This window comes from Clarias gariepinus, chromosome 6, assembly GCF_024256425.1.
Source record: "Clarias gariepinus isolate MV-2021 ecotype Netherlands chromosome 6, CGAR_prim_01v2, whole genome shotgun sequence".
Lineage (NCBI taxonomy): Eukaryota > Metazoa > Chordata > Actinopteri > Siluriformes > Clariidae > Clarias > Clarias gariepinus.
The window spans coordinates 14349486-14370000 of record NC_071105.1 but is presented as its reverse complement, the minus strand read 5'-3'; the positions used below and the strand labels follow the sequence as shown (position 1 = coordinate 14370000).

General features: G+C 37.3%; 1 protein-coding gene across 1 annotated transcript in view; it reads left to right on the top strand.

The window, feature by feature from the left end:
- LOC128526154 (uncharacterized) overlaps nt 1-20209 on the top strand; it is a 122879-nt gene extending 102670 nt beyond the window's left edge. Inside the window, exons 4-5 of the mRNA XM_053497747.1 lie at nt 1622-1827; nt 19020-20209. Coding sequence (XP_053353722.1) covers nt 1622-1827; nt 19020-19206 — 393 coding nt within the window. The 3' untranslated portion in view covers nt 19207-20209. The remainder of the gene's footprint in view (nt 1-1621; nt 1828-19019) is intronic.
- Nucleotides 20210-20515: the final 306 nt, after the last annotated feature.

The following is a 20515-nucleotide window of genomic DNA, read 5'->3' as shown; positions in this document are numbered from 1 at the left end:
ACCTCACAAAGGTTCCTTTGTTCATTTTCGTTTCCTTTTTTAATCAACAGCCCTAACGACTTGGCCTATAAATGAAAAAAGTTGTATCTGAAATCCTGTGGTTAGAACATCTTAACTCATAACTCTTCTCATAATTTCATTCATGCATTATTCAATCAAACAGTTTTGACTGCCAACCACACCATACAGTTTAACTTCAAACACTGATAGCATTCCTTGCTAGCTGAAATCTATAAATGATTACACATTTGTATTAATTAGACAATCCAGGTAACAGATGGCAGTTTACAGTACTAGTGTATACATACAAGCACACAATAGCCAAAGACTAAACCTCTGTCAGTTAGAGTGAACAATTTCACTATCACCAACAAATCAAAGCTATGATCTGAAAAAAAAAAACAAGAACCAGTCAAGGCTAGAAAACATTTTTTTTTACAGCATTTTGTGTTTATGTATTATTACCACCAGTGGTGCTGTTGTGCAGTCATAAGACATTTGTTATAAGCAAATAATCCCAGAGTATGTAACTTTATATTCATATAATTTTATCTGTAAAAGACCTGCTAGGCTATTTATTCTGAACTGTACTACAAATGTAGCAGTTCAATTGATGCTCAAACACTCATAAGATATAAGTTTGTGTGGCGTAATAGGCCTCAGATGTTTAATAGTTTCATTATGATGGCTTAGGACTGAAATTACCACATTGTACCAATGTCTCCACCACGGGGAAACCTCCGCCTCTGAAAAATGAAGCCAACAAAGAAGTTCCAAAACATACAGTTTTTCAAATGCACACTGAGGGCTGTCTTCAAAAGGGAATCAATCTCCATAGACACCTACTAAGTATGTTAAAATGCCAAGCTTTACAACAAAATAAACATGTTTACAACCTGGGACAAAACAAATGGTATCACCCATTTTCCAATTCAGGGATTATTTAGAGTGTAGGCATAGTCAGATGGCAACAACCAGAAACTGTCTAAATTAAAAAGCACTGTACAGTACCTCATTACATGAAAACATCAAATATTGAGCCCAACATTGGGTAGGTTCCCCTCGTGCTACCACAGCAGCTCTGGTCCTTAGGAGGATGACTCCACAAGATCTCTGGTGGTGTGCTGTGTCTGGCACCAGGACATTAGTGGCCGATCTCATGGTTGTTGAATGGGTCCTTCATGGGTCAGGCTTGTTTGTCCAGTGTATCCCATGGATGCTTGATTGGATTGAGATCTGTGAAGTTTGGAGATCCAGACCCAGATCAATAACCTTTAACTCTAATACCTTTTTATCCATGCCAGCATTTACTTTTTTATTTACAGCAATTTGTGCTGCATTGGCTTTTCTGCGAGATTTGGACTAGACTGGCTAGCTTTTGGTCTCCACAGGCATAAATGATCCTTGCGTGCCCATGATCCTGTCACAACTTAACTGGTGTATAATTGATAATATATGTTATTTAATTCATCCAGCAGTGGTGTTATTGTTGTAATTGATTGGTGTATGAATAAAATTGTTTATATTTTAATATTGTATTAAATATAATTGTATTTACTTTTAATGTATATTTGTAGGTAAGAGTGCCAACCCTCTCTATTCTACTCTGTCATTTTCTCAGTACCAGCAGCAGAGAGTTGCCCCATGGCAGACCCTGATGTCTCAGTGGCGTGTGTGGCTCGTGGTGGTGCTCGCAGTGGTACTGGCAGCCCTGGTTCCCTACACTGTGTACTGTATGCTGACAGCCTTTAATAACCCCTCTCAACATCCTCTCTTCAACATAGCTGCTATCAGCTTTGGTATCCTGTCTGAAATCCTGCTGTACAGGTGAGTGATGATGTCTCATAGCCATCAAGAGATCCATAGTAATGGTCCAGTATCACTATGGAGCAGAGATCCAAATAAAAGGAATTATTTCTTCTAAAAGTGAAGGTATATTATAAAATATAGCATGAACGTGAACAAAAACATTAATGCAATCCAAAGTCAAAACAAAGTCAAAACAAATATAAAAACATATAAGGAGCTTAAGCTATGAATATTAACTGTATTCATGTTGGTGTGATATGGGTGGAAAATGTGCGAATGTGCAAGTTCTCTGTTTAGAAGCTAATTAATGAGCATTATGGAATTCTACACATAAAGCTAAACATGCAAAATGGGACATGACAGCTACACAATGTGCAAAAAGGTACAAATGCCTGTTTAATAGCAAGAAACCAACTGGGTCTCTCTTACAGCAAGACACCTAAATGGGGGTTAAGCCCCAGGCTGAGTAAGAAGCCCTGTCCCTGCTAAACCTGTTTGGGAGAGAGAGGGGGGGGGGACGACTTTAAAATTAATTTGGTGGTTGGGGGCTTTGTGGTTGCCAGAAGGTATGCACATCTGTGGCTGTCTAATTGCAGAGATGACAATAAACCATGTGACTCACAACACCCACAAACCTCCACCACACTTCTCCATCAGAGAGAGAGAGAGAGAGAGAGAGAGAGAGAGAGAGAGAGATTCAGCCTCTTATGTAAGCACTTCTAATCAGAAACCATGCTTTGTCTGATTAAAATTGAGATATATGATGAGTTTTGATGTAGCTGTGATGTCTACGTCTGCATGTCGATCTCCTTACATCACGCACCCAATCGTAGATTGTTTTTTATTTTTTTGCACTGAATATTGTATGACATGACATATTGGTTCCCATAATGCAATGTATGTATGTTTTTTCACACCTAAACCTAACCTAAGCACTAAATTGCAAAAGTTTCAGCTCTAGCAGTACTGTAGTTAGCTGTTGCTGGTAAAACCAGCCCCAGCTAGTAATCATTGTTAATATTAATAAGCATAAAATATAGGTTTAATTTTTACATTAGAGCTTTACATTTGTTTAAATTCCATCCACACATCTATGAATCTCTGTAATCCAACTAAGGACCATAGGGGCCAATGGTGGACAATGGTTGTATTTATTCCTATTATTACATCTGTGGTAGCTCCAGTCACACACATTCACAGAGTACGGTCAATTTGGGAAACCCAATTAGCCTAATCTGCACTTCTTTGGATTGTGGGAGGAAACCGGCATACGCGCAGGAAACGTACCAAGCACAGGGAAAACATGCACACAGACCCCAAGGCAGGAATTGAACCCAGACCCTAAAAGTGCAAGCCAGGTAGTTAGTTACCTTACACTGATTCAATATTACCTCCAGGTACCTCCTAAGCAAACTAGCTTACAAATTCTATTTTTATTTGTTACACACATATGTATGCACATACAGTCTGATGTACAGTAAAATCTGACTATGACCTTAAAAAAATACACTAAAGATAAACTTTACACTGAATATAAAAAGTACTGTATACAGTGTATAGCACAAGAAATATTATAAGACTTGTGAAAACAGCAGTATGATTATAAACAAGAATTGGAAAAAAAAATATTACACTGTTAAGCAATTAAAAAAACAGATGCCAGGTTTGGATATGCAGTTTGTGTAATTACAACCAATATCCATGTTCACTAGTGAGCAAGTCTAATTTGGTGGATTATTATATTTTCTAATGAGCTGCAATAACTACAAACTAACTATTGTGAAGCAAAGTATTGTAGTGATTATCCTGTCATGTTTGCAATTGGTTGACCTGTCAGTCAGCAGATGGATATGAGTGAATATAAACATGAATATAAGGAATAGACAAAAAGCTGTAACTTAAAAAAAAAAAAAAAAAAATTTTAAGAGGCCAAAGGTTTGCTGAGGTTTAGATGGGAGTAGCTTATCTTAGACATAGCATTAATTAACTGAAATAATTAATATGTGAAGGGAAGGTCCTCACATAAGGCAGAATATTCTGTGTGTGTGTGTGCGTGTGTGTGTGTGTGTGTGAGAGAGAGAGGGAGAGAGAGGGAGAGAGAGGAAAACTAGGCTTTTTACACAGTATTTCAAAACATTTTCCGAGAATTTCTTGACCGTGTGTGTGTGTGTGTGTGTGTGAGTGTTTGCGCTCTGTATTCATTACAGACCCCTGCTGTGTGAAGTATTTGCTAGAGTTTGATTAAGTTAAGCTAAATTTCATTAGATTTCAATAAACACCCTTTCCTCTCAAAGGCTCAGTTTACCTCGCTGCTTTCGCCATTGTAATCACCAAAGCAATGAGCCAACCACAAGGAAATGAAAGCACTTTGAAATATACACCCGTTAACCCTGTGTGTGTGTGTGTGTGTGTGTGTGAGAGGGAGTGAGAGAGGGGGGGGGGAGTGTCTGAGTGTGAGCATGATTATGATTTCAAAAGCATCAAATGTCTTTGCTTCATATTTATGCAATACTTCTCTCTCCAAAGGGGAACAGACATTAATTTTCCTTCCAGGAATACACGTCACACTCACAGACAAGTCATTACAGCCACATCGCCAACAGAAATATGAGTCGCTATTTCTGCCACTTGTGAAAGGTGTGCGTGCTATTGACATGATCAATGAGGGGTAAAATTAAAAGCTGCATTGATCTCCCTTTTCCCCCCCCTGTTTCAACCCCTGCGATTGTGCAGCACCATTTCCATGCATAACAATTTCTGCTGCGTTCCCCAGTGTAATGTGGCATTTGAAATTTAACCTACTACATGATTGAGATGTCATCATTAGGGCGAGCATGCTGTTATAGGATATTATGAGGTGTGTAGTGTGGAGCAAAGGTTCTGTGGTGCTCGATATCAGACAATCAAGTATACATTTGAAATCACTATTCAGCCAGTGGGGAAATTAAAAGGAACATTTTAAATGAAACTGCTGTTTTCTGGCTCGACCACATATACTATATAGACACATACACTATATGACCAAAAGCTGTGTGGACACCTGACCATTTACACTCATATGTCGGTCAAAACACGGTGTTGGTGCTGATTTTATAAATATAACACTTACTTCTGAAGTTTATGGAAGTGACCAATCTTATATTTTATATAAGCCCAAGAAAAGGTAATTTTTCAGCTTTAAACTGTTATAAATATAACAAGCTACTTCTGAAGTTTATGGAAGTGACCAATCTTATATTTTATATAAGCCCAAGAAAAGGTAATTTTTCAGCGTTAAACTGTCTTGATTCAAACAGAAATTATTTAAATTGCATTATTTAAATTGGTGTAAGATTTTAGAAGCATGTGCTCAAAGTGGTTTTGAAACTTAAAAAAAAAAAAATCTGTAGTGTCCGTAACCATGTCAAATTTATTCTGTAATATCTTAACATTTTGTATTTTGTGATAATAAACTTTCAATGTCTTTTTTACGTGAAATTTTAATTGGCAAGGTTCCATCTGAAAGCCAATAAAGATAATTGAAAATGTCAATAAAAAAAAGTTAAGGATACTACATAAAAAGACATGAAATAGTATTTAGCAAATGTGTTTCTTTTCATCTGATATAAATATAAATGTGTATGCATATTTACAAAAAAAAATAGGCATTGATTGGGAGATAAGAAGTATTAAGTATAATGAAAAAAAGGTGTTATATAATCCTATCTGAAAATTTACTTTTTTTTTTTTTTTTACCCAGATGAGATGTTTAAACACTAATACAATGTTTTGGTATCATCTTTTAGAACATTCCCGATTTAGTCGCCACTTTGCTGATATACAGTAATAACCTCTATTACTCTGGAAAGGCCTTCCACTGGCTGTTGGTATTTGTGCCCATTCAGCCATTAGTGAGGTCTGTCATCAATGTCAGCTGAAAAGGACTAGTGCATAATCAATGTTCAATTCATCCCAAAGCTGCTTACCTTTAAAAAAATAAAATAAAATAAAAACACTTCTAAATCGTAATGTAGGGAAAATTAGCAGTGTGTAACAAAATGTAAAAATTTTAAGTCAGTTTATCTGCTCACTTCAGGAACTGTATTACACTGTGAAAAAAAAAAAAAGTTAAATATGTCTTCTCTAGAACTTTTCCCATGTGGCCATGCATGGACACTCTGTTTAATGAGAATTGTGCTGAGGTAATGAGGGGACAAGGGCTATATTAAGATTCCCATATTAGGCAGTTAACCGGCTGAATGCTCTGAGTGAGATAGAAGTTCTCATGAGTGTGTCAGGTCTTATACAAAGCTCAGAGATTTCCTTTCTATTGGAAAGATGGTACAAATCACCACAAAATAGGTTCTGTGTAATAACCATTAGTCAGCAGAGAGAAAAAAACTGAAGTGGAACTGGAACTATGGTAAAATTATGGCAAAAGTTTCATTTATCATAGACCAAAGCGGAACATCATTCACAAGAGGGGGAAAAAAAAGGTAGACTGCATACTATTTTTTTGCACATGCTGTATGAGTATATTGTTTTGGTGTAAATGTTGTGAAAATAATGTTTTTTTTTGTTGCTGTTGTTTTTTTTTTTTTTTTTTTTTAATAAACCCAATATATATATATATATATATATATATATATATATATATATATATATATATATATATAAATCAGCCTGCAATTTAGCATTAGTAATCTTTTAATAAAAATATAGCAAACTCGTGGTTGTGTTTTAGTGGTGAGTCACTAGGTGTGTTTATATGGACCGCACTATTCCACTAATAATGGGTATAATCGCCTATTCTGAATAAAAGTGCATCATGTAAACCACCGCAACAGTCTGAGCCAATCTGGCCCAATTAGAAGGAATTTTCAGTCAGAATGATAGTAATGTGACCACTTGATCGAATCTGGTTTCTCTCACGTTGGAATAAATAAAAATAGTAAATATTGTCTTTTTGCACATGATTGCCCAATGTGGGGGTTTTATTGGGTGATGTAATGAATTTCCAGAAAGGAAATGTTGCACCCATTCCTGATCTGTAAATGTTTGTGTTCTGTGTCTCTTTACTTTGGGCTTTTTTATACATTGGTTCTCTGGCTGAGGAAGGGGCTCAGATTGGCCCAGCACTTCATTATAAAGTAAAGTTTCTAACCAATAACACTGACTAAGTTCTTGTAATCATTCATAATGTAGAAGGCAGGATTTAACAGAGAAGATGCTTTAGAACCACCGCTCTCAGTAAAGGTATATTCTTATTTAATGCTTTGTGCGTATAAACACACATCAAGTCAGTGTCCATGTAAACAGATAAGTTGGATTAGTTTTAAATAAAGAACTGACAGTAAATTAGAACAAATTAGAAAAAATGTTGAGTTTTGCTAAACAGAGGACAACAATTTCAAAGATTGTTAAAGATCATGAGAAACTGCTTGGTCGGAACTACCTGTCATACACACTACATACAGTACATTCACACATACTATGATACTGTGTATCAAGAAGCTTTTTTTTTTACACTTTTTCTTATCAATGTGTGGGATAGAAGTGAGCAGTAAAATATGTGAGCAGTAGAAGTTTAATATATTGTGAAATTGTGTGATTTTTTTTCATGTCAGCAGTTGATTTGAAGAAATTATCTGGTCTGGTGGTTTCCTCTGAGAATGAATACATAAATGCATTTATTACACACACACACACACACACACACACACACACACACACACACACACACACACCAGATTACTCTCGCAATGTATAATGATCTGAAATAAGATGTGAGTAGATAGTCTTGCAAGAAGATAGACTTTTCCTGATTCTCAATTTTAGTGTGTATGTGCATGTTCAGGGTGGCCTTGTGTAATGACAAACTCCGAGTTACAAGTCCTATTATGCAGTTTAGTGTTCCACAGAAACCCATATCTGTGCAAAGAAATGAAGTAATCTCTGAATCATTTCAATGAAACTGAAATTGGACACACACTCACACACACACACACACACACACACACACACACACACACACACACACACAGACTATCTCCCCTGTTGGTTTTGAGTCTTTCGCAATATAAGTAATTGGAATAACACTCTGGGTGCTCTGCATCATTAGCAAATGAGCAGCCTGCTTTTATTAGTCTCCGACTTGTAAATAATGCATTAAATTCTCAGCGTAAACATGATCAACTGTTTGCCATGTTCGTGATGGAAACAGAATGTTGCTCGACTTCCCCTTAGTCCTACAGCAAGTTCAATGTGAAAGCTGATCCTTACGGAAATAGTGATACAAATACAAAATCACCCCCGGGGTGTCCTTCTCTGATAACAGGGGACATTGAAATTTGACATGAACCTTTTTTTTTTTTATTTCTTCACTGCTCTCAACTTGTTTCATTGTTTTTGAGAAAACAAACATGGGGCTGTTTTTAATCAAGGCAAAATGCTCCTATTAAACGTTTTCTTTGGGTGAAGAATGTACCTTATGAGCTGGTAATTAATATAATGGCTGCGCTGCTAATCTGCTGTTGTTCCAGCTCTCATCGTGCTCACATTAGTGAGCTGTAATTTTACGGGAGGAAATTGGTTTATGTTTAAACAACATGTTAAATAGCTGCAGAGAAATGGTTGTGCAATGCTGTGGTCAAGTAGGACTTGTAAATCCGTATACCGAGCTACCTTAAGGGGGAAAACGATGTGTGTGTGGGTTAAAGCACATTACATTTCAGACTCAGTTTAGAAGTGACTTCATCCTGTAATACTTTACTATAGTTTTCAGGCCAAGTGGTGTACTAAGGCTGTTTAAAACATGCACGCAACGTGTCCGGCAGCCTTTGCGGTTTCAATGCTTCAGATCTGCTGGAGGCCTGAGTTAACTCTGCAGTTTTCACTCAAATTTTGATGTCATTTAATAGGAACTTCTGAATCAGTAGCACTGTATTGAGTTATTAAAAACAACAAAATTAATAAAAATGATGCTTAACTCAAACCAGGACTTGTAATGAAATATCTCTTGAATAAGGGTACGGTGATGAGACTCTTACATTCTTACATTATAAAGAAGGCTGTACTGTACATTAATACAACTGTACAAAGCCAACTTTCTAAAGCATTCGGTAAAATGAGTTGTTTCGATCATTAAAGGCATTTTTTTTTGCAGGACATTGCATGGCCTCATACTGCCCACTGCACCACTTGCACATTACAGAAACTTAGCTGGGAGTTATTGCCACAACCCCCATGCAGTCCTGACTTTGCTCAAAGTGATTTCCAGACGTTTATTCCATTAAAGGGGCTTTTTGGCGGCCAATGTAAAGCAGGTAGTCCGATCATGGCTCCGGAGAAAACTTTCTACCGTGATGGTATACAAGCACTACTAAAACTCTGGGATAAGTAGTTTAGTGTGGCAGGGGATTATATGGAGAAATAAAGGTAGTTTTTACTCTGATCTGTTATTCTGCGCAATCAAAAGTCCTGGTTTGACTTGAACAACTCTCATATCTTTTGTTTATTTTCAAATTGCATATACAACTGGGACAGTGTTCAGCCTACAGTGTATGTAAATTTGTTGGCTCAGAATAGCAGATATCCATTAGTGTTTATTTTTTAGCAAGGAAAAAATTCAACCCCAAACCAGTGCCAAAACTTACAGAGGGACAAAAATCACCTTGGAATATTTTTAAAGTATACAGGTTAGGGAAGATTTCAAAAGTTATTCAATACTTGCACAGAAAATTTTAAAGGTCGGCTTATGCAGGTACTTAAGGTGATTGTCTGGGTTTCTCATTTAGATTATTTAACTTTCCTGTGTGTAGTTTATAAGTCTGAGGTTGGCAGATTGTTTTATAGAGTAAAAGCTCATGAAGCAGAGGTTTAAAATAGTATTTGATCCACACATCCAGTTATTAAACATTTAGGTTTATTTCATTGAATCCCCTAACTGTTTGTTGTACAATGCAATGATGTGTTTGTAAGATATAAGCTTTCTCTCATTATTTTACATTTTTGTGTTTCCAAATTAATGTAATAACAATTTTTTAATATGTGTTTCCCCTGTAAAGAAGACATGCCCACCCATTAATGGATATGCTCTACTTCTTTAACTTAAACTAAATCTGTAATAATTTGTAATCAACCTATTATCTCTATGACTTGATCTGTTGTGTTTTACATGAAATAAAAGCACCAGATAGCAAAGATATGAACCTGTTTTAATAATGCATTGAATATTATATTTAAAATTCATAGTCTTGTGTGTTAATTATCATTCCTTTTTATAGGTTATATAAGAGAATAAAATATGGATCACAGAGTTTTCTATGTTTTACATATGATTTATAAGTAAATAATATCTCATCTAATCTCATCTCATCGCCTAGACGGCTTTATCCTGTATTCAGGGTCGCAGGAGGGGTATATCCTGGACAGAATCCCAATCCATTGCAAGGCACACACACATGCACACAACCTTTCTCACTATGGGCAGTATGGGAACGCCAATTAGACTAATCTGCATGTTGCTGGACTGTGTGAGGAAGCCGAAGTACCCGGAGGAAACCCTCCAAGTGGAACGGGCGGAACATGCAAACGCCATGCACGCAGAAGCCAGAATCCGAATCGAACCCGGACCCTGAAGGTGTGAGGCCACAGTTCTAACCACTAAGTAAATAATATATTAACTATATTGAAGAAAATGTTACCATAGGAAATTTGTACTGTTTCTACATTTAATTTAACTGAATCTAATGATATGAAACCTCACTGAACTGGCAGTCTAGAGTAACAGTTTGTCAGCTGCCTCTGCGTCCTCTATTCCAATAAAAGCCGATCACTCTAGCATCAGGGCTGACCAGTGCAACATTTACCTTGACATGGTAGTGAGTGTATTGCCGGTATGAGTGTATCAGACACAGCATGATGTTGCTGAGATACTGCTATCAAAGTGAGATGCAGTAAGATATTTGACTCAGACTAAAAACACTTCTTTAAAAACTCTTTATTCTGTATTAAATTTGTTTATTCGACATGGTATGAATAATAACAACATACTGTAGCATCGTATACCTATAGCAGAGTAGGCCTTAAATTATATTAAACAAGCGGCGTGCCGAAAGACTGATTTTGGGATGTTTACGCTGAATGAGATCAGTGTTTGTTTTTGGAAGAAAGGGAGTTGTTTAAGCAGTGGGAACATTTGTCTTGTTTCCACCCGAATGTCTCGAAATTGATCTTGACTCATGGGTAGAGTGTAGCCTCATGAGCCAGCAATAGCAAAGTGTGAGTGTGTGTCGCTGCCGAGCTCACAGAACGGACATGCACTCACACACAGAAGCGTCTCCGCACTCCGCACATGATTCACTGCTTCGCGCTTATAGCTTTGTGCGCTCTCTATTTGCAACACCTAGCGCGCCCTGTTAATGAGCACTTTCACTAACAGTGTTATGTTCGCTCAGATCTAAGTTCTTGCACTCTTAATTAATTATGCTTTTTAAACAGCATAGGTGTGGATGTAGAAATGAGAAGTATCATTAATTGTTTTCGAATGATTGCTAATAAAGTGTTGTAACATAAAGCTTTGCTCTGATAGCAAACGTATCTAATTTCATTTGTCAGGAGCTTCTATTCAGTTTGCTTGCCCCCCACTGTGGTTTTGTCTTTGAGAGGGGGGTAAATGACCCAATACTCTCCATAAGCAGTGCCCATGTTTCTGGTACAACGTTACAGTTCAGAGGCACAGTTAATTAGAATGAACTCTGAAGGAACATATATCACAGTCCTCGGAGCGTACAGTTCTGTTTGCTCTGTATGTATTGTTTGTTTGATGGAGTGCAGTGAGTACTATCTGATGCGTTGTTCCCCAGAGGCGTTCAATGCAAATTAACAGCCATCGTAGCGTGTGCAAAAAGCTTATTTTACCTCTCCTAATTAATAGCAGGGGAGTTATTTACATGCAAGTTTTTTTTTATATGTTTTCCACTCTTTGTGTTCATGTGAACATTGGGATTAGCTAATGTCTCTATGTGACTGCAAATGTATGTGCTGGTTTAAAAGTGATGGGGTTGGGCTTGGAATGAAAATGAATTTGCCTTGCTAAAAAAAAACATGGTTACATGTAAAAAATCTACTTTGAGCTAAAGACAAATTAGCTTTTGATTTATGTTTTTTCAGATAAACTTAAAATGAATTGAAAGTCAATTTAAACACCTGACTGTTACTCCATGAGGTGAAATAAAGTACCAGTGAACTAAGCCAGTGGTGCTCAACTCCGATACTGGAGGACCACCTGTACTGCATATTTGACTGTTTCCCCTACTAATGGCTGTTAATTAGCTGATTAATTAAATAAGGTGTGTTGCTACCTGAGGAAACACTAAAGAGGGTTCTATGTCAAAGACAGGTCATATACAGTATTCACTGATATTTTAGTATTTATCAGTATTCCTCTCTAGTTTTGAGGACCCAAACCCCCTCCTGAAGTGTTCTACCCTTTCTAGAGTACTTCCTCCTGGCTCCTTCTCTTGTTGGAATAGGTGCTATAATTTGCAATTTAAGATAAGATAAGATAAGAAGTCTTTATTTGTCTCATATACACTGCAGCACAGTGAAATTCTTTTCTTCACATATCCCAGCTTGCTATGTAGCTGGGGTCAGAGAGCCGGGTCAGCAATGATATGGCACCCCAGGAGCAGATAGGGTTAAGGGCTTTGCTCAAGGGCCCACCAGTGGAAACATGGCAGTGCTGGGGCTTGAACTCTTCACCTTCTGATCAGTAACCCACAGCCTTAACCATTAAACCGTCACTTCTCTATGGTGGCCCATTTCAGGTAAAGCAACTTTTCAGACCAAAAAGCATTTTGTGCTTACCTTGTGCTTAAGTTTTTTGCATTTTTATAAATGTGTATTATCAGTTAATTTTTTTCTTTCAACGAATATGATATACCTCAAAAGGGTCTTATTGAACTATGTCTATGTCCCCTTTTCATTGCAGTAATAGAAATATGTGTGTCCAAAAAAAAGGCATTTTATGATCATTCTATTTGAATCCTACCTACAGCTTTACCTGCAGAAAGACTGAAAAACCACTGAGAAACCCAAGGTAGAAATGTCAGTACTGTCAGCATGTTCTCTAAATTTTTAGCTTTGACAGTTCCTAAAGCTCAACTACATCACTCCTGTATATAATTGGTCTCAACTAGGAAGAGCATGAAAGTAAAAACCTCCTCTTCACAGTTTGGTTGCAATCTGTGGAATCCACACCTCTAGGCAGATTCTCTGTAAACCTTCATGGTAAAGTGATTAAAAAATGACTATTTATTTGGGAAAAAATTCAATCTGTAATACTTGTAAAATGTGTTATAATCACCATGCTCCATATTGGTTTGTATTCATTAAAAAAAAAAAAAAAAAAAAGATTGCAGTTAAAATAAGTTCAGTGCTGACGATACTCATTTATTCACAAAGCCATGGTATGATTCTGGTCTTCACTCTGCAGCCTAGATTTTCTAGTAAACAGCGTTGTCTCTGCAATATCTAATATATAGTGTGTGTGTGTGTGTGTGTGTGTGTGTGCGTGTACGTGCGTGCCCCCGGAAGGGAGTTTTGCCACGCAGTGGCCATGCCGGCATTTCAATGTCCTCCTGCCGGTTGTCACAGTGTGTCTCAATCACTGTGACACACACGCACCACCCCTCTTCCTTAGCACAGCATCCTTCCCCGCTTATGACATCTTAACCTTTGGAAAAGTGCTCACAGACAAGCATTTAAGAGAAAACACGAAAACAGCCTTCCTCCTGACCTTTTCATGCTGTGTATTCTTATTCAGTTTCTTTTAGGAAGCAGAGATGCCTATTAATTTATTGTAGAAGGTTATTAATTGAGGGAAATACAATAGAGCACAGCTTTCGTCTCTAGACGGGGGATATTAAAATCGTGGCTCTGCACACAGCAGTTAAAGTTGTTCCACTTAGAACCTTTTTGGAGAATGTTACAGGTATGTTTTTTTGTCCCGTTCCTGACTGATTTTCCCACTTTCTTAATTTCTAACTTCTCCATATGTGAGACAGTAGAGGTGTTGTTTTGGTCTTTTAACTTGTGTTTAACATTGCTAGTGTCTTGTTATCACTGAATATCCAGGAACTAGGCTCCCTTGGGGCTTTTGATCATTCTGTTAGAAACTCTGTTAGAATAAACCTTGTTCCTAACAGATAAGGGCAATTAAAGATGTTACAGTACCTCTCACTAACTGTACTGTGTCATGGCTTGCTTTCAGAGACCAGATAAATCAGTTAAGTTGAATCATGTGCTTTAAGTATTTAAAATTTGTTCGCCAATTTTGCCAGAATTACATAGTCAACAATAGTCAGGGCCTTTTACAGCAGCTTCAATAATAATTTTTTTTAAAAATGGCGATAACCTTGCCAAATATTGTACAGAAATCTCATTGACCCCCACCTTTTAATGTTTTTTTTTTCTAGCAAAATAGATTAAATATAAAAAAATAGACTGAATTAAATAATTGAATTTTTTATTTAAAATAAAAAAAATAATTTTTGTTTCTCAAGTTCTCATTCATGTTGTTTTCATTGTTATTGCTGGTGGTGGACGCGGTGATGGTGTTTTAATTGCCGATGCCATTTGTGGAGCCCCGCGATAGATTGGCACCTTGTCCAGAGTGTACCCCACTTCGTCTCCTGGGATAGACTCCAGGTCCCCCTGACCCTGAAATGTACAGGATAAAGCAGTATATAAGATAAGTGAGTGCCATTTGTGGAAATGATCAATTAATATTTTAAAGTATATAGTGTGAGAATGGAGACGTATAGAGGGTGGTATGATACAAGAAGCTTCACTGGATTGTTGAGCATCTCATCAGCAATCAGCTCCTTTACAACATCTAGACCAGACCACACTACAGTAGATACACACAACACATCAATGCTTCCTCCTGTTACATTCACCCCCCACCCCCCCCCCCCCCCCCCGCCAATAATGCTCACCGCCTTATCTGTCACTGCTGCTTAAATAATGTAATTAATGAGTTAATTAACATTTCCATAATCTATTTTAATAAATCTCATGCGGCATAATGAGATATTCCAGGCTCCAGGCAATGACAATGTGCTCTGGAATGCTGCTCAGTTGGGATGGGGAGGGAAAGAGGGTGGGTGCAGGGTATTAAGAGCTCTTCTTCTTGAGTCTCGACTCACTGTGACAGTGTGGAAAAAAAGGAGGGGATGGAAGGAGGGATGAAACACTGATGAGTTGGGAAGAGAGCTCGACCCTGACAAACGTCACAGGACTTGCTGGTTATGCACAGTGAACGTCCTGTGGCAGTTTTCTGTCTCCTTCTGTCAAGCAGCCAGGCTTCTCTTATTCTAAGATTTCCAATCTCTGACGATCTGCCACATCATGTTTGCTATGCCATCATGGCTGCTGTTTGATAATGCTACTCGGGTTTGTGTAAACAAGGCAGGATATGAAGCTGAGCAACCCGTTGTAAACGACTCGAATCTGTGTGACACATATAGGGAAAAAAACAAGCAGTCAACAAGCATCTCGTGTAAGTGAGGTCACAACACAACAGATTTGGAGCGACTTTACTACAGAAGAAATGCTGTGCGCACAGGGTTTGCTGTCAAAGTGAATCCAGTTCAGGCCTGAGGGGTTACGCGGTTAGGCCAAAGAAACCCGTGGTCATCATATTAAACTTGGAAATATATTGATTGTCCACTGAATCCTCTCTATTTCAATCTTAAATAATCCTGTCATGTATATTGTCCATATATTTCCACATTATAAAGAAATAAACCACAGTAGTAATCAAGTGCGTACAAAATACACAGAATGCATAACAATGTACAGCATTAGGCATTGAAGATTCAAGAATTTTATTTGTCACATACATGATTGTGCAATTACAACAGTAGTGAAATGCAATATGAATACCAAAAACTGTATGTGTACAGTATGTATGCACAAAATAAAAAAGACTAACTAGAACAAGGGCTGATCAACACTGATTAAACACAAGTGTAGTCCAGTAAAAAATAATTTCACCTAAAAGGTCGCTTTAAATGACATGCAATTTCCTACAACAAGCCCGTTGTTAATTTGGCTTTTAACGTGACATATCCCACTGTGTCACGTGTCCATTTTAGTTAGAATTTCTTTTATTTCTATCTTTTATGGCAGCAACATTTGGAGAAATCATTGGGAGTGACATTTGGGCAAAGGCCCCGAGCCATATTTTCAAGCTGTTTGGAAAGAAAATACAAGAGGAGCGATGGTAAGATGGCAAGATGGATTACCAGCGAGGCGATACTGTGAACTTCCTTATCTGCTGACAGCTTGGTTACCGTTAAGAACACGAAATGTGTTTTTCAATTCAGCACAAATGGAGGTCTGCTTTGTCCCTGCAGACCTTCATTACAGAACTGCACGATCAGACCAGATAGCTGCAAATAACAGCTTAAAAATAACTTCAGAACATTGCCTGATTCGGTCTGTGATTCCAGTTTTATTGGCTGTTTACTTTGGCAAACACTTTCAACCAGAAATGTGAGAAAGTTCTGTTTATTGACATCCTCTTCTGGAGGACAAACGACTTTGTATTTGAATTAAATGTCCTCTTGCTCACACTAGTTGTATGTGATCTGTTATGGCCTTGAATCTCTATAAAGATGGTAGTGGTTTTTTTTTATTTTTTTTATGTAGATTATATAATTAGAAGCATTAAGAGAAAAGCATATTACAATGGCAGGATTTTTTTTTTTAACCCAAAGGTCCTTATACAGCCCTAAGACCATGTGCCTGCTAAACACTCTTCAGTTCCATCAGAACATTTCTTACTTAATCAAGTGAGAATCAATTGTTTCAAGTCACTGCACTTCCATGGCTGAGAACATCCACTGGACAGTCATTGTTCAATAAGGTGCCATGGTGTTCTTTCCCCATCAGTGTGTGTCTTGCTGGGGGTAAATGCTTCATCAAAGTGCTCAGATTGAACTGTAACCTAAGAGCGATCGTGTCCAAATGACACTCCTCCATCTCTACATCTCTATTTCTTTGTTTCGGGTTGCCTGGCAACATTGAGTGGCCCGGCTCTCTAAAAACGAGATGTTCTTGATTGCCAGAGTGAATGACTGTTGTAATGAATCTCTTTCTGAGAAATACTTAGATATGGATGCCCCCATGAGTCACCAAGGTGACTCGTGTCACTGTAACTGATGACATGACATAGCAAGTCTGTATATGACCTCAGTAATGCACTGGACCAGCTGAGCATAAAGTCACAAAAATCTGAGTCAAATAAAATAATTAATTCAAAATTTTGATTGATGATTCCTCTTCTTGTTAATTGATGCTTGTGGGGAAGCATTAGGTGGTGGACAGAACTTTTTAAACATACTGTGTATAGTATCATTAGTGGTAAAATAATAAATTGCAAATCAGTCATTTTTTAAATGTAAATGGGCAGACAGTGTATGTATTTTTACAAGACATCAATAATAACAGCTTCTTATTGTTTTTACCTGCATATATGGATTGTTTTTTCCCCTTGATGCCAAGATGTGCCTAATGAGTTTTATTTATTTAATACCTTATTCAATTCATCATCATCTTTTTATTAACTTAGTTTACAAACTTTATTTTATTATCTTGGGTAATTCGCACATTTGTACAACACTTTGGACAACATTTGTTGTTTTTAAATGAGATTTATAAAATAACTTGCCTTCCCTCTAAACTCTTTAGCATATGAATACTGATACACAGATTCATCTCTATCTACCTCACCTGTAACACATTCAATCTCTGATACATTTGCCTATGATACAAAAAAATTTAATTACTTGCAATACATAGCTATATAATCATTCACTCACTCATCATCTATACCGCTTTATCCTGTATGCAGGATCACAGGGGGCCTAGAGCCTATACCAGGAGACTTTGGGGATGATGCAGGGTACTCCCTGGATGTGGTGCCAATCCATCACAGGGCACTTACAGGGACTGTACACGCTCATTCACACATTATGGGCATTTTGGGAATGGAAATCAGCATAATCTGCATGTTTTTGGACTGTGGGAGGAAACCAGAGCAGCAGGAGGAAACCCACCAAGCACGTGGAGACTCCATGCACACAGACCCCGTGGCAGAAATTACTCCCAGACCCTGGAGGTGCAAATTGGCAGTCCTAACCACTATGCCACTGTGCCACCAACTATTTAATATAAATGTAAAAAAAAATTCTAGTACTTATTCTTATATATTTTCTTTTTATAATTTTTAATCACAAGATAAATCGAACATAATTAGAAACATGTACATTACATTTTGTAATAACATGCAGAATCAAGTGAAAATTCCAGTTTCTCAAGAATCTAGATCCAGCTTTAAGATTTGTTACATGAAAGTTAAAATGTATCATATTTATCACAGTAAAAAGAATTTGTTCAATTGTGGTAATTACAGAGAAAGTGAATGAATGAATGAATGAATGAATGAATGAATGAATGAAAAAATCTTGAAACCTTTGCCAGAGACCACCATCTCTCACACATTTGACTTTTTGTAATACTGTAGAATGCCTAATTACCTAATACTTTTTAATTAATCATAAGAATTTATCTACAGTATGATGCTGTGTAATGTAACACATTTGCTGTTTGCTTAAGGATCCAAAAGCATGCGATGTGAATAATGCATACAGTATAAATTAATATGAATTTGTTTAAATATGATTTATATAGGATTAACACTTCCATGTATGTGTGTACTAATTTTCTGCAAAGATTTTTGTCCCAAGTGTTTCCATTTTTCCAGAGGAAGAGAGCTTGGTTCAAAGTTCACACTTTAATATCACCTCATAAATGAACACCTCACCTTAAAAGTGTTTCAGTTGGATTCATTTCACTTTGCTACCTTTCTTATAATCTCAAACACCTTCCATTTGTCTTAATTATTTAACCAATTAAATGTGTCAGAGTAACCGTTTGTGTGACATTTCAAACGGATCTGCTCATTAAGCAAAACCTCTCTTCGAGCTCGGCCAGACCGAATGCTCTGTGCTGTGTTTGGGGAAATACATTTCTTAATGCATTTCCAAAACTTTCTCTAGGAGCCATAACTATGTAAAGGATATAATCTTTATTTTCCTTTATTTATATTAGGCCAAGTCTCTACAATGTTACATAAGTGTCATATTTTTTCCTCTTTTAAGGTTCTTATACTGCTATGTCGCCAACCGTTTCCAGAAAGCACAGCAGGCATCCTTTAGTCTTCAACCTCGGAACCAGGAGGCGGAGCAGGAGGCTGGGGTCAAAGTTCATAACCACAAGGCAGATGCCCTCTGGCAGTGGAAAAGCATCCCTGTGGTGGAAAAGGCAAAGCAGATTGACTCACAGTGATTCATTTAACTTCTGGACAGGATGGAGGGTCTGCGCGCTGCCCTGATGGCTGGCTGCGTGTCAGGAGTACCAACCTGGCGCGAGCAGCCGAGCATTACACACCCCGTCTCACATGGAATTCACGGGAATGTGAATAATGATTGAGAATGATTTTCATGGATTTGATTTCAGCCTTACCCTGACCTTTTAAAATGGTTAACCGTTTAAAATTTGGCATACGTGTTAAAATTGCTCCAATATTCTGTGCGTGAATGGATGAAGGAGGCTTCTGGCTTTGCCGTTTGCCTACTTCCTCTCTTGTTGCACTTGAATTGGGTAAAAGCCAAAGTCCAAAGCTATCCAAACTGGTGTGGGTCCAGAATTTCATTCCAACCAGAAGCACACCTGATTCGGCTGAGTAAACTCTTGTTTAATGAGCTGTTATTGCTTGATCAGTTGAGTCTGATGTATCCTCATTGGTAGGAGGCATGCAGTAATTTCACTCCTTGTCTTTGTACTTTAGGGCCACATGCATGTGCACATTGTATATGTCACATTTTAAATATTTTATTGGTTTATTGCACTTGTCACTTTAAAACGGGTGATTTAGCTAAATTGTACAGTAAGATGTGCAGGTGTCCATTCAGTTCTTCAGTAGTAATGATTTTGAACTCTAATGGCAAGCAAAAGAGGTTTCTTTTCTCTCTTCACTCTACAATCTGTGATTAAATAAAATTTGAATACATTTACATTTGTTGCAGGTGGTTGTGTTGTGAGATATACTCACCTGACTCAAACTGACTGTGTATTATTGATATAGATCGTTATCTTGCAGTGTATTTACTGTACTCTCATGCGATATAGGGAAGTTAAGTATGAAGTTAGATATGAGAGAAGTTTGTTGAGAGTTATCTTAAAGTTACTAAAAACTTACTATGTAAAGCTGCCAGCACAGGGTGATATATTGTTTTATTGTTGATTAAAAATGCATAATTTATTCATTCATTCATTCATTCACTAGACATGTGGGTATTGAATATGTGAATGGGTGAAGTATTCAATAGTTGTTGGTTCCATAGCCAAGTGTGTATATAAGATAAAAGGCAAATGTTAAATAATTTTAAGCACAAATCTGGTTTTGCTGACTTTTTTGTTTTTTCATTATTTGTTTATTCGTACATTTATTTTCAGTAGAAGTGCTTCATTCTGGTCAGTGTCCCTGTGGGTAACAGTAGGAATATTTTGAGAAATAGAACAAATTGTGTTTATTAGAAAATAGTACAGGCAGGATACAAACAGATGAAACTGTTCATGCCAGGGGGAATAAGAA